At 54.5% G+C, this 17,116-nt stretch overlaps 1 protein-coding gene across 2 annotated transcripts in view; it reads right to left on the bottom strand.

Annotated features, from left to right (window-relative positions):
• AFAP1 (actin filament associated protein 1) overlaps window positions 1-17,116 on the bottom strand; it is a 148,774-nt gene that overhangs the window by 28,897 nt on the left and 102,761 nt on the right. For both annotated transcript variants that reach the window (XM_043906093.1, XM_043906092.1), the window contains exons 9-10: window positions 13,960-14,109; window positions 4,420-4,631 (exon numbers count right to left, since the gene is read on the bottom strand). In XM_043906093.1, the coding sequence (XP_043762028.1) occupies window positions 4,420-4,631; window positions 13,960-14,109 (362 nt within the window). The remainder of the gene's footprint in view (window positions 1-4,419; window positions 4,632-13,959; window positions 14,110-17,116) is intronic.

The following is a 17,116-nucleotide window of genomic DNA, read 5'->3' as shown; positions in this document are numbered from 1 at the left end:
AATGTGAAAAAAATTAATTTTTAAAGTTTTTGTAAAAGTTACAAAATTTTTATATAAAGAAAGATGTGTGACTTGAGCCTAAACCCTTAAAGAAAACTGGGCTTTCAACAACGTAACCTGGATGAGTTGAACATCGATCAGAGTACAACTAAGCATATACGCCTCGTGGTAGGCACAAAACCTCTTGGGAGGAAGAGCGGCTGAGGGGAGAGAAGTTTTCTGCGCGCTGACAGAACTGATCAGCGACTGCACAAGTGACAGCCCGTGCCTGGCCAGTGTCGCATGGGGCCGCGGGACAGAGGGAAGGGGTCCCAACTGTGCACCTCACAGAGAGCAGGAATGCAACCAGCGTTTGCCGAGTTAATGAACACCTGGATACTAGAAAAAAATCACAGATAGGTTCTCTTCACTGGTCTTCTGCCCTTCCCCAAACAAAAACCTATGTCAAGAATGTATCTGTGACTGATCCTCTAGCCATGCACTCATCATTATTTAATCGAAGCATTCTTAAAAGCATTTTAACACAATATCTAAGATGTTGTGGATACTATTACACTCTTAACTATTTTCCTCGTTGTTCAGAAATTTCCTCAGACTTTTAACAACTATCTCAGCGGTGTTATACTGAATTTAGAATATTAATTACAATCTTGTGGCTTTTAGTAGATAAATAGGTAGAGATTGGGCTTTCCTGGTGGCTCAGCTGATAAAGAATCTGCCTGCAATGCAAGAGACCTGGGTTTGATCCCTGGGTTGGGAAGACCCCCTGGAGAAGGGAAGGCTACCCACTCCAGTATTCTGGTCTGGAGAATCCCATGGACTGTACAGTCCATGGGGTCACAAAGAGTCGGACACGACTGAGTGACTTTCACTTTCACTTTCAGGTTGAGATGTGAGTGTATACACGCGTGGGCTTCCCTGGTGGCTCAGACGGTAAAGAATCTACCCACAATGCAGGAGACCTGGGTTTGATCCCTGGGTCAGGAAGATCCCCTGGAGGAGGAAATGGCAACCCACTCCAGTGTTCTTGCCTGGAGAATCCCATGGACAGAGGAGCCTGGCGGGCTGCAGTCCATGGGGTCACAGAGAGTCGGACACGACTGAGCGCCTAACACTACTACTACTGCTACACGTGTGCATGTGCATGTGTGTAATATGTATGACAAACATGCCTGAACATATGTGTGTATAAACATGTACACATACACAATTTCCTATGACACCCCAGTAACCTAGAGCACACCTGCCACCCAGATCCTGGCTTCTGAGTACCACCACCCACCAGGAGGAGTCCTCTAGAGCTCTCTGGACCGTGGTTGATTCCAGCAGGCCTGGGGCAGGGAAAAGTCCAAGATGCGCCTGGAATATCTTGGTGCCTCATAATGTGAGGAAAGAGCTCACAGAACAATGGCAACTGCAGTGTCTTTATTCTGGGACACAGCAGAGGTCACATAGCTCAAAGGGCTTTCCACTGACCAACTCTGTTAATCTGACCAGGATCAACCCTGACAATATAGGATTATACTCATTGATTAAAAAATAACCTCTGAACCCCTGCTGATATACAAACATACATGAATGAATGAATGACTGACTAATTAAATGAGAGGAAGGGAAATCTTCCTGACAGCAGATACCAACTAACAAAAGTAGAGGGAATAATGGAATTAGGAAGTCGTCATTCAGCAACTGTTTCAGGCAAGACTCATTCATGAATGCTAAAAGTCAGCTGGTAAAACTGTGAGTGGTAGGATATCTCAGAGACTCTTCCCACGTGAAGCTTATTAAAGACAAACGGGGAACACGGTAACTCCGCAGTGGGGAAGCCGTGCAGACGCCCCACCCACGGGGTCAGAGTTAGCACCACCAGCCGTGGGGCGGACCGGCGGCTATACCGGCTGCCGTGATGTACCGCACACCACTGCTTCCGTGGGCCCTGCCAAGCGTGCTGACCCCAGGTGCGGATTTCCGGGAAAACAGCAGATACCCCCAGACTGAGGGATCCTCTACATGAGAACTGCTCTGTACCACGCCCCGTATCAATGTCGTGAAACCAGACCGGGAGAGCCAAAGAGACTGCAGCCCAAGGGAACATATCACCTGGGGTTTCCTTCTGCTTACAAGGGGCATTCCTGGGGTAACTGGGGGAGTCTGATTAAAATCTGAGAGTCAGATAATTGAATTCCCTGGTTTTGATGATTATGGAGTGGTTTTGGTAAAGGAATGCTCTCGTTCTTTAATAAATTCACCCTGAAGTGTGTAGAGAGAGAGGGGCAACATGTCTGTTTTTCCTGAAAAGAACATACAGAGAGAAAAAAGAGAGGCGGCAGAGACCACGCGAGAGATACCAAACGTGGTACATGTTAGTGTTTGGGGGATGTGGGTAAAGGGTAAATGGAATCATGTGTACTGTGTTCACAACTCTTCTGTAATTCTGAAGTTATCTCAAAAGTTAGGATAAAATGATCTTAGAAAGTGTACAGAATACAATTTTACTGCCCGCATCACTGCATTTCCTTAACTGGTTCAGGCAGACTCTGCTTATGCTGGAACACTGAGCGTGGTTAGTTTTCTGAGGGTGTGCGTTTGATTCCACAACTGGAATAGGGAAAAACAATGAAACATAACCACCATCTTTCGGGGACATGAGGCTGCGCCTACAGGGCGGGGAGTAGAGACAGGACAGGGTCCTGCTCACCCAGCCCTCCCCGCCCCTGCCCACGGGGTCTCCTGTCTCCACCCGGCATCCAGGCCAGAGACTCCCGTTCCACCCCTGAGCCCAGCGTGTGCCAGCCCACGCCTTCCTCTCGCACTCCCGTCAGACCTGCTGCCAGGCCTCTCAGGTGACACCTGCATTCCGCACCAAGAGTACAGTTTCCTCATTTACGTTTTCAGCTTTTTTCCGCTGCCATCTGCCCCATAGCATTCAGCCCGCGAAAATGCTTACCAAGCACACCGACCCTGGCCCAGTGCTGTTTCACAGACAAATAAAGAAGCCGAGAGAGAAAAACAGATTGGGCTGTGATCAAAGTCTGCAACAGAACCAAGACGGGGGCCCAGACACCTCAGCCCCAGCCAGGCCTGCTTCTCATCTGTGAGGTCAGCCACCAGGGCGGGCTCGGACCTTTGACCTGTGACCTCAAAGCATCCAAACCATTGGGCGAGAAGCTCGTGGGAGGAAGAACTATGACGTTAATCATTTTTTGTCCTCACCAAAAGAAAAAAAAAAGCAGTCTCTGAAACAAACTCCTATCTCCTAATAGGACCTTCTAGGTTGGCTAACTGGCCGTTTCCTCCACTGGTCAGCATCACTGCGTGTCAGGAAGCATTCAACAGGAGGCTTCCCGTGTGCTGTTATGGATCTGTCAGGAAACCTTTGGCCCTTATTAATTCCTGAATATTCAGGAATTAAGAGGAGAGGCACGCCTTTCCCGGGGCTGAGGAATCCAGGCATTTCCTTTGTTAGTTTCTCATTATGGTGATAAGTACCGTCTTCTCTCTTTAATGGGGATCGCCTTGTGTTTTGTAAGTCTGGAATTTTAATCTTTATCTTTGCTGAGAATAACTACAGTATATGTGCCCACGCCATGTTGATTAAAACATCTTTGCTCCATCAGAGCCTTGGTCCCCGTGTCTGTCTTTCTTTCTCTTCCTCTCTTTCTCTTTATCTCTCTATTTCTGGCTGATACCCTGGAGCGTGAAAGCCGGCTGTGTAACCCAGGGAATATTAGCCTCTTTCCCTCTTTCACTTTCTCATCATCGACTCCGGACGACCAGGTTCCGGTCCGTTAAAGGACCAACAACTGCGGTCACTTAGAATCTGGCTTTGCATCTGACTGGGCTTCCCTGGTGGCTCAGATGGTAAAGAATCTGCCTGCAATGGAGGAGACCTGGGCTTGATTCCTTGGTTGGGAAGATCCCCTGGAGAAGGGAATGGCTACCCACTCCAGTATTCTTGCCTGGAGAATTCCACGGACAGAGGTGCCTGGTGGGCAATGGTCCATGGGGTCAAAAAGAGTTGGACACAACTGAGCAACTAACACACACAGGCTGATTAATTTAGACCACACGCTGGCCATTTTACCAAATCCAAAACATCCTGATTTCTGTCAACTGTACAACATAAACATACTTACATGTACACTGGAAAATTCTACACTCTATTTAAGTATACATATGTGTGTGTCCATATGTATATGTGTGTATACATATGTATACATAGGTGTATCTTTGTAGCTTACTCATGATAATGCTAAGTGAAAAAAAAAGACAAAGCAGAAAAAGGTTTGAATTAATAGAGAAGCAGAAAATAAATTAATAATAGCCCATTAACAAAAATTTTAAATTTTAAAAATGAAAGCTTTCAGGGTGTAGTGAAGAAATTAGTTTTAACTGCCTTTCCCTGCGAGTGGCCCCTACCTCCAGCACGGCCACCTCCTGGCCGTTGCGAAGCAGCCGGAAGGTCAGGGGGTGCTTGGAGTCCAGCCCCGGGATGACCTCGCAGCCGCGCAGCGGGATGGAGGCGATGTGGGTCTTCAGGTCGGCCCTGTCCTTGTGCAGGATGAGCTTGTTGTCCTTGACTCGGCACCAGCGCTCCCGCCAGCGGCTGTTGGAGAGCACATTCAGGTAGCCTGCAACCAACGAGAGCGGCCGTCAGCCCGACAGGAGGGACGCGCCCGAGGAGGGAGTGAACCAGGCGGCCTGCAACCAACGAGAGCGGCCGTCAGCCTGACGGGAGGGACGCGCCCGAGGAGGGAGTGAACCAGGCGGCCTGCAACCAACGAGAGCGGCCATCAGCCCAAGAGGAGGGACGCGCCCGAGGAGGGAATGAACCAGGCGGCCTGCAATGAGAGCGGCCGTCAGCCCGACAGAGGGACGCGCCCGAGGAGGGAGTGAACCAGGCGGCCTGCAACCAACGACAGTGGCCGTCAGCCCGACAGGAGGGACGCGCCCGAGGAGGGAATGAACCAGGCGACCTGCAACCAACGAGAGTGGCCGTCAGCCCGACAGGAGGGACGCGCCCGAGGAGGGAGTGAACCAGGCGGCCTGCAACCAACGAGAGCGGCCGTCAGCCTGACGGGAGGGACGCGCCCGAGGAGGGAGTGAACCAGGCGGCCTGCAACCAACGAGAGCGGCCATCAGCCCAACAGGAGGGACGCGCCCGAGGAGGGAATGAACCAGGCGGCCTGCAACCAACGAGAGCGGCCGTCAGCCCGACGGGAGGGACGCCCCCAAGGAGGGAATGAACCAGGCGGCCTGCAACCAACGAGAGCGGCCATCAGCCCGACAGGAGGGACACGCCCGAGGAGGGAATGAACCAGGCGGCCTGCAACGAGAGCGGCCGTCAGCCCGACAGGAGGGACGCGCCCGAGGAGGGAATGAACCAGGCGGCCTGCAATGAGAGCGGCTGTCAGCCCGACAGGAGGGACGCGCCCGAGGAGGGAGTGAACCAGGCGGCCTGCAACCAACGAGAGCGGCCGTCAGCCCGACGGGAGGGACGCCCCCAAGGAGGGAATGAACCAGGCGGCCTGCAACCAACGAGAGTGGCCGTCAGCCCGACAGGAGGGACGCGCCCGAGGAGGGAGTGAACCAGGCGGCCTGCAACCAACGAGAGTGGCCGTCAGCCCGACAGGAGGGACGCGCCCGAGGAGGGAGTGAACCAGGCGGCCTGCAATGAGAGCGGCCGTCAGCCCGACAGGAGGGACGCGCCCGAGGCGGCCACGCGGCGGGAAGGAACCCCGCACGCAGCACACCCAAGCACAGGCTCCTGGGAGAGGAGCCACCACCACGAGTCGACTGCTCCCATCAGCTCTGGGGGCCGGGACAGCTCAGACCTCCCCGGAGCCCGACGCGCCGAACCGCATGATGTGGCCGAGCGCCAGCTCCCGGAAACGCCTTCGGGACCCTGGAGCTCGACCGGGCATCTGACAGCTCGCTGAGGCATTGGTGGGTAGAAGGAGAGAGGGGATGAGGACGCACAGCTGCCCTCAAAAAGCTGAAGGGGCCTCACCCAGGAAAGGGCCCAGGTTCATTCCAAGTGGCTGCAAAGGACACAGCTAGGCCAAAAGCCCCCGGGCGGCTGATTCTGGCTTCCCATGAGGAATGAAACTATCTGCAAAGGGAAGCTTTCCAAGAAACAGGCAGCCTGGGGAGGTGGTGAGCTCCCCACTGCTGGAAGGATTCCAGCAAATGATGGCAGGTCTTCAGGATGAGACTCCAGCCCAGAGAACAGACACGCCCTTCCTCGGCCCTCTGATGGGAGGATCTGCTGAGGTCTGAAGGCCTGGGTCTGACGCACGTGGAAACCTGCCATCCACATCTCTGGGGCTGCGCTGTATCAGCGCAGCATGGATGGAATGCGGTGGAATTACAAGAAGAGCTGTCGTCATGTTTTAATCTCCTCAAATAGGAGTAACTGATCATTTTCATTTGCCACAAACATACAGTGCATTTTTCTACAAGTAACAAGGAATGAAAAGCAGATATCACCGGGTGGCTATGACTTCTAATTCATCCACAGGGCCAGTAAAAGACTGCGCCGGCGAGAGGGAGGCAGCGAGGGGAGCAGCATGTGGAAGGCAGGTCAGGAGGAAGAGAATCAAGGGTTCCTTAGGTTATCCAGCTGCTCTTTCGACTCACACACACACATACACATGTGTACACACACAGGTAAACACACATGCACAATCACACACACGCGCAGTTCAAAAAAGAGGCTCCTTCCTTAGTGGCGCATGGGTTGAGAATCTGCCTGACAGTGCATGGGGACACGGGTTCATTCCCTGGTCCGGGAAGACTCCACGGGCCCCAGAGCGACTGAGCCCGTGTGCCACGAACGACTGAGCCTGAGCTTCAGAGCCTGCGAACCGCAACTGGTGAGACCACGTGCTGCAGCTACTGAAACCTGAGCGCCCAGAGCCCATGCTCTGCAACGGGAGGAGGTGTTCTCATGCAACACCGCCACAAGAAGCCCATGCGCAACAATGACGGGCAATCCCTGCCCACCGCAACCAGAGAACCTGCGCAAAGCAATGAAGGCCTAGCGCAGCCAAAAAAAACAGAGATTTTAAATAAATACATCCGTTCTGACCCCTGTTTGTTTTCTTTAATGTCTTCCTAAAGGCAATTTGGACCATGCTTTTTGCTTCTTTTCTCTTTGACACATCACACACTTTGTTAGCAATGGATCAACACTATAAAGGCAAAAACCAAATGAAAATTAAAAGGCCAAACGTATTTTCAGGGCCCAGAATGGTGCTTCCTCTTTTCCGTATAAATATGACTATAAATAATTGCTCAAAGAGCTTACTAGGGAAACACATAACAGTACTTAAATGTTCACATTCCTGAATGTGACGTCAGTTCTCCCAATATATCACCCTAAAGGGCACCTGGAACTGAAACCTCAGTTTTGCGACACAAGCTGCCGTCTCTGTAAAATTACAGAGAAAATGGAGAAGCAAGTCCCCCGTATTTTACACACTGAAGGGGCGTGAAGACAGGCTGGGGAAGCCAAGTTCACAAAGGCGAGGAGGGAGGTCACGCCCTGATCCATGAGCCCTATTCACGGCCTCCCAGCAAAGACCCACCTGAAGTTCTTCAGAGAGCGAAAGATGGCGGAGAAAGAGCTGTGGTTTTCATTTGGGAAACAGTATTTGTAAGTGTCACAGTTCTGACACATTCTTTTGTAAGCTCTCCTTAAAAAATACAGTCAAATATAATACTCGAACATCCAAGGAATGGCTGTTAGAACTATTTACTGTCTCTGACTTTGATATCACCTGTAAGTCATCAATCACACTGAAGGCCTGTCTTTGGACTTATATGGAAACAGCTGCCTGTACATTCCGGGTGTGAATGGATACACAGGATGGCCGATGGACAGCAGAACAGGGTGTGTGATTAAGAAGAAACAAGCCGAAGCCTGGGGTGGCTCTCAACTACCTGAGCCTGCTTTGGGCACACATCTGTAAGGGCTCTGGGGCGCAGGGCATGGGCGGGCGTGACCACCGGGGCTGGCAGAGTGGAGGCTCATGTGTACCCGGGGCAAGTCCTCACCTGGGCCTTGAGAGGTGCGGGGAGCTCTTTAGGCCAGGGGAAGCGGGGAGCGCGGCAAACTAAGACTTGGCATGTCTAGGAGCCTGGTCATAGGAAACCTCAGATGCTACTGTAGGGACCTGGCCTTGACGCAGAAGACGGTGGGGAGGGACGGTGAGGGAGGAGATGCTAAAATGTTTCTGGAGGACGTGAAGCAAGTCTGCCTTGTCAGGAGCAGTGACGGGATTCCTCTGGACTTCCGCAGGACTTCTGGATTTTAGAATCACCACGTGGGCACACCTGTCCCGGGTGCAGGGCTGGGGAGGTGTGTGTGTGGGGTGTGTCACAGGTTCTGAGCACGGCCTGGCCAGCCAAGAGAACGACCCAAATCCTGGAGAGGCGAAGGGGCCTGCCAGCTTTTCTTCCCTGACCGAGTCACCAAATGCTGTGAATTTCTCAACATGCGAGTCACAGGAGGAATGATTACACTGGACAGATTCACACTTTATTTAGAGCATGACTTCACAGGCAATTACCATATTTTAACGCCTTCCTCATATTTAGGTACAGTGCCCAAAAGGGAAAAGAGAAATGAGGACCAAAGTGGGTAAGAGGCCTGTCTCTGTAAACAGCAAACGCCACAGAAATGAGCCCACATCTGGCTCGTGGCCTCCCCTGCCAGGCTCACCGGCCGCTCCCAAGAGGTGGCCCACATTCCTACTTCCTGGGCAGCGAGAGGCCACGCAGGGACACAGCAGGCGGCCCATCTGAGGCCCCCAGAGCCAGGGGCAGGCTCCATGGCCCCTAGGAGTCTTCTTCTTGCTCCCCCTCCACCACACACACACACACACAGATACACATAGACAGACACACACACACAGCCAGTCTGTGATGGGATCGCTGTCACCCCCCACTCTACCACACACACACAGACACACACACACACGGCACACACAGATACGCACACACACACACACACACACAACGGCCAGTCTGACGGGATCACTGCCAACACAGGCCCCATCCACCCCGAGCTGGCCAGCCCGAGCAGACGGCCGCCACCAGGGGGCAGCACGGGGCAGCCAGGCCCGGGCGCGGGCGGGCCCTGGTCACCTCAGCGCCCTGCCGTGAGGCAATGCCAGGGCCCTTTCATTTTTCTTGCTTGTTTGTTCCCACTTATCATGTCATGAGGAGAAGTTGCTGTATCTGAACAATCTGGAAAGTTCCGTTTGATGTTTTGAGAACATCTTTGCTCCGAATCCTGAAGAAAGAACTCTTTAAGGCTTCTTACAAGAGCGTGGTGGCGAGCGTGTGCGCGGTCCCATGAGGACGGCCTGAGGCCGACCTGACAGGCACAGCTCCGGGCTCAGGACGAGGGGGCAGCTGCAAGCGCCCGCGCATCCCGCTGTGTGGGGGCCAGGCGGCTCCCGAGTCCCAGCCGCTGCAGAAGGGCAGGCAGGGAGGCCTGGCTGAAGGGGGCCAGTGTCCACTGCCTTCTCTAGGACGGGGAAGGGTGGTGCTGCCCAAGGGGGCCTCTGTGCTCTGGTCACACTTCTGTGGGGACGTCCACTGCTCCTCTCACCTCTGCAGGCCTCCGTCTGTAACCGGCGGAGGGGAACAGGGCAGTCGAGGAGCAACAAGGGCGGCCAGCGGGAGGGCGGGAGGGGAGATGAGACGTCCAGACGCTGCCGACAGCTGACCCGGCCCCACAGACACTGACGCCTGAACCCACCCTCCGCCCAAGTGCGTGCCCTCCAGTGGGCACACGGGCCCAAGAGCTCCAGACGCCCCTGACATGGTGACAGACGCCAAGAGTGCCTCCCGCCCCCTACCCCGACTGAATGTCACCTGATCTTTTGTGGCTGGATTACAACAAGTGAGACATCTAGTCAAAGCTATAGTTTTTCCAGTAGTCATGTATGGATGTGAGAGTTGAACTATAAGGAAAGCTGAGCACTGAAGAATTGATGCTTTTGAGCTGTGGTGTTGGAGAAGACTCTTGAGAGTCCCTTGGACTGCAAGGAGATCCAACCAGTCCATCCTAAAAGAGATCAGCCCTGGGTGTTCATTGGAAGGACTGATGCTGAAGCTGAAACTCTAATGTTTTGGCCCCCTGAGGTGAAGAACTGACTCATTTGAAAAGACCTGATGCGGGGAAAGATTGAAGGTGGGAGGAGAAGGGGACGACAGAGGATGAGATGGTTGGATGGCATCACCAACTCAATGAACATGAGCTTGAGTGAGCTCTGGGAGTTGGTGATGGACGGGGAGGCCTGGCGTGCTGCAGTCCATGGGGTCACAAAGAGTCGGACACGACTGAGCGACTGAACTGAACTGATAAGCTTTCTGCACATCCACCAAAAACTTTGTTCTGTTGCTGAAAAGTCACAGAGTCAGCAAACATTAGAGCCGGGAGGGGCCTGAGAAATAACCAGGAAGTCCTTCCACCTTGCCCAGGTTATGCTGCCTCCAGGAAACCCTCCATCCTGGCTCCTGGGGAACTTCCCTTTCATCAGTTTCTCTATTCCTAGTATAGGTATTATCTGTGTCAGCCATCTGTCTGGGTGACTATGTCAGCGTGCTTAGGGTTTTTCCAGGTGAACAAATGAATAATAGAGGCCATTTACTGAGCATACATTGTGAAGCAGGCAATGTGCTTAATGTTTCATAATTTTATCCTCAATTTTAAGGAAAACAAAGTAATTTTAAGTATGAGCCCATTTCACAGGTGGGGAACCTGAGGCTCAGAGAAGCTGCAGTTTGCTTACGGTAACCATTCAGTCAGCAAGGGCTTACTGAGCTGCGGTATCCCAGGCTCTGTGCTCAGCGCTGGGACAAAACTGGGGTGGGGGGGGGGTTGGTGAATTCAACCTGCATCTCCATCTAGGAACTTAGAGGGAAAAGCAGGAAAATCCAACTGAGACGAGATTGTCAGAGGCCCTCAGCTGACTCAGCACAGGATGACACAATTAGTCCAAGGTTTCAAAACCCCCACCGGGTGGCCTGCAGGGTCCAGAGGAGGAGACGCTGGACAGCTGAGAGGCTTGGGGGCTGGCCCAAACAGAAACGGGGTGGGGAAGAAAGAAAAACGTGAAATGCACATCTCCGGGGAACTACAGCTGAGTTTACACAGTGACGACTCTGGAACCCGAGCGCTGAGGACAGGCGAACAAAGGACACGGCAGTCTTTGCTCAGGGGGCCACGTGCAAGTCTTGGACCCGCTCGGCTAAGCGACTGTTTGTAGAGCAGACCTGGCTGATGCTGGCATAGCACCCACTGACTGAGGGGGAGGTGAGAGCTGGGCGGGTTGGGCAGAGCCGGGTTGCGGGGAGCGCGGCCAGCCAGGCTGTGTGGACCTGCAGAGAATCCTCTCCTACCCGCGGGCATTTCTCTGGTGCACCCGGAGGCCCAGGGGACGTGCAGTGCCCCCCAGGAGGAAGGAGATCTCAATTCAGCTCCCTGTCATCCCCTCCCCGGGAGTGTCCCCTGTCCCTGGAGCGGCCCCACCCTTCCTTCCGGCAAGGACAGCGGCTGCAGAGTCTCCACGGGCAGGATGGGCGGGGGGCCTTCATCCAGCGGCTTCTCCTGCCTGACACCTTGCAGCTGTCCTGACATAACGGAACACAGTCACTCTCCCCCTGGGTTTCTCTGCAGAGTCCTCTCCCTGGCCCTAGCCCAGCCAAGAACTGGATGATCATTTTAAGACCATGTGGACAGAGGGTGCTCCCTTAGTAGCGGTGAAAGGTGTCCACTCAGAGCCTGGTGGAAACCCACACGGAGCTACAGCCTCCCCACGACTCTGCCTCAATGCGACTGCACCATCCAGCACGTGCCCACCAGCTGCTTACAAAACTCACGAAGGTGGCAAGCCCTGGGAGGAACAGGAGGGGGCGGGGCAGACCTGGGCTGCAAGACAGGCCCGTGGGCCAGCCCTGTCCTGCCCCCAGCTCCCCCAGCATTCCTGAGCTCAGGGTCCTCAGCACAGCGAGCGGCCTGGACCACAAGTGGCCAAGTCGCCTTCCATACGAACGTTTCTCATGAAAGAACCTCTCTTTCCTCCACTGACCTAGAGCAGTTTTGAGAACAACAAAAAAAGCTAAAATAGTAATCCCCTTTCATTGGAGAATTCCCGCTTTCCACCTTAACCCGGAACTCTGCTCCAGGCAGAAAGGAATAGGACACCAGCCCAGCCGCCGGGGCTTTGAGCTGCTCCAGGAAGGCAGAGGCCACGGGCCTGGCATCAGCAATGCCCCCTCCCCACGTCCTCCCGCAAGAGCTCTGCCCGCTGGCTCAGCTTCTGCAGGGTGGCTGCTCTCCGCCGAAAAAACATGGAAGAGTGCGCTCGCTTCTGTGACCCAACTTCTGACCAGGGGCAAGTTCAGGACCACTGTGTGCACGGCACTCCCAGACCCCTGGTCTCCTTTTGGGGTCACCACCTCCCCTCCCAGCTCAACCCACCAGCGGCCGCTTCACAGGGGCCTCCCCGAGATGACGCCGCCACCCCGCGAGGCCCCACCACTGCCTGCCCGCTGGCTTCCGCTCCAAACGCGCTTCTGCACAGCGACCCAGGGGGTTCCTGTGTATCACGACTTCTCAGGATCATGCCTGTGAAAGCCACGGGGAGCTGTGAACCCACCCTGCCCTCCCCTCGGGGGGCACCCCCACCCCAAGTCTACCTGCCCCGCACTCTACGACTGACCCCTCCTCCTGAACAACACGGCTCCGAGCTCACACCACCCTCTCAGCACAAGCCACGCCCCGGGATGGGATATCGGCCGAATAAACTCATCTTTGTGTGTGTGGGGCCCAACTTAGGCACCAACGGGCGGTATCTAAAAGCTGATTCTCTCCTGGCATCTCCAAATAACCCGATACCTGAACAGAAGAGGGGCTCGGCCAGAAGGGGAGAGAGAGAGAGGTGGAACAGGGAGCACGCAATCAGGCGTCACAGCAGTGGCGCAGACGGACAGCGGCCCGTGAGCCGTGGTCCACGGGAAAGGCATGACTCACTTTACATTTTCTTAAAGAGTGAATGTCCATCTTTCAGCCTCTAAAGATTTTCTCCTTGAAAGAGTCACCCGACTCTCAGAAGTGTGGTTGCCTAGGAAACGCCGAGCACGCACAGTCTCACTTCTGCAGGGAGGTGGTCCCCAACATTGTCCCATCTAGGCCACGTCCCTGACAGACCCTCCCGTGGCCGACCTGGATTTCCCCCCAGGTTTGTGACCACAAGTCAGTCGTCACACACTCATCTCCGTGACTCCTTGCTTCAGGTCGACCTTCTGCCACTAGACTGGACGTGTTTTTCTCTGCAGATGCCTCTCCCGTGCCCTGGCCCAGTCAAGTAGGGGCAGCAGGGGCGTCTTGGCCATCACCACCACCTCCCTGGTGCTTCCCCAGCCTCGACAACAAGGGCTGCCCAGAGACCTCTTACTGGACCAAGACCAGTGAGGGGAGGCGGGGGGTCAGCCAGCCTGACTGAGTCTGAGGCGCAGAGCGTTCCTTAAAAGCTGAGTTGCAGGACTTCAGGCCAAGTGGGGAGCTGCTGGGGATTGTGTAAACGTTCTTACATACCTGGCACGCCTTCGCTGACTGACCCTACACGTACACGTTTCCCTCTAAAGTCGCTTAAAAGGAATTTGGGAGAACCTCGTGGGGTCAAACAGAGACTCTGTTTTTCACCTTGAGAGAACCTCAGAGATCATCTCAAACCCTTGCAAGGGCTTCATTAATAAGCAGTAAAAAAAAATAATAATAATTTAAAAAAACGCAGTAAAAGTGTAATCTGTTCCCCCAGCTTAACTGATCACAATCCCGATCAATGAGACTCCGACAAACGCAATACAGAAGTCACCCACAGAGGGTCTCCGTGCTCAGGGAAGGGACGGATCCGGTAATACAGCCCCACGCCCCCGTCTCACCACATGTCGGCACGTCTTCCTCTGCCGAGGAGGTCTGCTCATCCGTCGATGGCTTTTTCTTTCCCAAACCGATGATCTTGGTGATTTTTTTCCCAGTGACTTTAGACACGGTTCCCTTGGCCTCTGATTTGGAACTTTTTTTCCTCTTAACTGTGAAGAAAAAAGATGATGACAAAAAGGCATGTTTCAACGGTATACTTTAATGGGGGGAAAAAAAACATCAAAATAAAGCATGTGTCGTGGCCAACTTTCTCTCCCTGAATTTTTACGCATCAAGCACCTGCGTTGTGTCTGCGATGGGTCTGGAGTCTAGAGAACACAGCACAAACAGAGCCCCCAGGAAGCCTGCATTCTAGAGCGGGCTGAACACGCACATGCACTCACACACACGTGCACACCCCCACACGCACCCCTGGGGGAGGCTGCCTGACGGCAAGGCCTCTGCAGACCTGAGGCGGGGTTCCGTGGCAGAGGGACCGCGCGGTTAGGAAGCACAGCAGCTGAACACAAGGCAGCGTCAGCGCAGAAACCCGGGGCAGAGCCACCCGGGCAGGAACAGCGTCAGCTCTCGCAGAGCCTGTGACGCGGGAAGGAACAGAAAGCAGGCTGGGCGCCCGCATCCGGGACGGCACGGGGCGCGGTCCGGCAGGTGGAGGGGGCAGTCCTCGGGGAGCCTCAGCCAGCCCCTCGCCGACCTGTCAGGCTCGCATCCCAGTCCCAGTCCCGTGGGTTCTGTCTGGCCGGCGGGGCTCAATCGTACGTGTGAAACTCTTGACTGTTTTGCACAAAGATGACTTCTGGCTTCCCCTGGAAAACTGAAAGATCTAGCCACTCTGAACCCACAGTTTGGTAAGTGATGGCGGGTGGGGGCCGTGCGTGAGGACCAACATGTCTGGCTGACCACAACCCCAGGCCCCTGGCAGACTGAGCGCCGGCCGCCAGCTCTGCTCCCGTGCCTGACCTGTGCCGGCCATCTGCTCTCTCCAGCCCCTGCGGGCTTGGTCCACAACCTCCGACAGAATCACAGGGTGGGGACCAGGCGCAGACCGGGGTGGACACAGAGGATTCTCCAGGACCAACAGCGCCTCTGGGGAGTGAGCCGTCACCGGGGCTGTCCCGGGTCTGACCCTGGAGCCAAGGGCCTCGCAGGACACCGAGCCTCCAGGCGGGTCAGGTACAGCCTCGATTGGTGTGGATGGGCTGGGAGGGCCCCAGAGCATCAAGGCCAGATGCCATCACTGACTCCCAAGACCCCTCCCAATAGCCCCTTCCTAGTCCTCCCCAGGAGGACCCCTCATCTCGCCATGTGTAACCCAGAGGGCGGCACAGACCCTTTGAAAAGGCAACGAAAGTCAAGAATTCCTTCAGCGGCCCTCTGCCCACAGAGACAGCGCACATAGTCACACAGGGTCAGCAGAGAAAGAGGACTCGGGGATGTGAGATCATAGACCGTCAGCCTGATTACTGCACCCTCCCTCTAAAAGCAGAGGCACTCACTACTTCTTTCCCCCACGCCGGCCGCTCACAGTGGGGCAGAGAGGCGCCCCCCTCTTCTAGGTTCCACTCTGCCACCCGTCCCACGTGCGGAACGGCCCGGCCCAGCCTCCTCTGGGCTCCGCGTCCCTTCTCCCCGCTGCCCGCCCCTGACTCAGGGAGGTCCCTGAGATCAGTCCCTGTGGAACCCTGATTTCCTCTCCAGGAAGAAAGGACAGTCAGCGGGAGGCGTTACAGTGCAGTTAAGCAAGAAGCCTCACTAGAGGGTGAAGGCACGATGGACAATGCCTGCGTCTCCCCAAGTCTCACACATGGGGAACCCTAACCTCCGTGCAGCTGTATTTGGAGACGGGCCCCTCAGGAAGCACGGTTAGGTGAGGTTTAAGGGTGGGGCCCTGGCCCGACAGGATTGGTGTCCTCAGGGGCCAGGGGGCAAGGCCACTTGAGGACCCAGTGAGGGGATGGCCATCTGCAAGCCAGCAAGGGGGCCGTGGCTGGCAGCCAGCACCGAGGGCCCTGGATCCTGGGCGTCCAGCCTCCGGGACTGTAAGAGATGCATCTCTGTTGTTAAAGCCGCACGGTCTGTGGCATCTCTTTACGGCAGGCAGCCTGAGCTAAGACAAGCACATCTGTGCTATCTCACATGTACCAGATCATGTTAGAAACACAGAACACGGAGCAATCACTCCGATCCCTCTTTACACTCTCCCACCGCACACAATCCCCTATAAAATAAAGCACCAGGAACCTGCTTCTATCTCCCGGTCTGAAGGCACAGCCCCTCCCCAGCCGTCAGACATGGAATCCCTGGTTGGAATGCCCGTACCACTGATTTCAGTTCAAGCAAACCCAAACTGAAAGCGGCAATGGGTGACCCTTCTTTGTGGTTTCTCAAGAGCATCAAGCCAACCTTTGACCAGAGTCCCACTCAAGCTAAGCTTTGATAAGGTCCTTTCAGTGAAGGCACTCCATGCTCAGAAGGCACCTTCTGCAAAGTCTGGGAGTGTGAATCAGTCATTCCCTGCTAGGTGATGCGTGAGAAAGCTGAGTCATCAGACTGACTTCCAATCTGATGAGGACTTGCTACTGTTGGGAACGCTCTTGCTGGACTCTGACTACAAAAAAAAGACATTAACAAGGACGTTTAATTCTTTGAATGCCCGTGGATTGATTTTTTGTTTGTTTGTTTGTTTGTTTTTGCCAAAGAAGAAGGGAGGCCATCCTTGGAAGAAAAAGCCAAAGCTGTAGGAACGGGAGAATATGTCGATAGAACAAGAATATGTGGTTGGTATTCATACAGTAGAGTTATGAAGAAAAACCTAAAAACTCGGAACTCTCAACTCACTGACCCTGTGGAGGAGAGACAGAGTCCAGACAGCGTCACTGTGAAGGTGGGGAGGGTGCAGGGAGGGGGCAGTGAGCCATAAATGTCATAAACCCAGGCAGTTTTCTGTCACCCTATACAAGTGAGAGTCTAGGTGTTTTGACATTTAGTCGGGTGGGAGGAATGGGGACATGGAGCTAATACCATCAGACTATTCACTTGCTTTACCACTAATGCCACCTGGGGGCTTCCCAGGTGGTGCTAGTGGTAAAGAACACATCTCCCAGTGCAGGAGACCTAAGAGATGTGGGTTCGATTCTTGGGTTGGGAAGATACCCT

Source organism: Cervus elaphus, chromosome 6, assembly GCF_910594005.1.
Source record: "Cervus elaphus chromosome 6, mCerEla1.1, whole genome shotgun sequence".
Classification (NCBI taxonomy): domain Eukaryota; kingdom Metazoa; phylum Chordata; class Mammalia; order Artiodactyla; family Cervidae; genus Cervus; species Cervus elaphus.
This window is presented reverse-complemented; position numbering and strand designations above follow the sequence as displayed.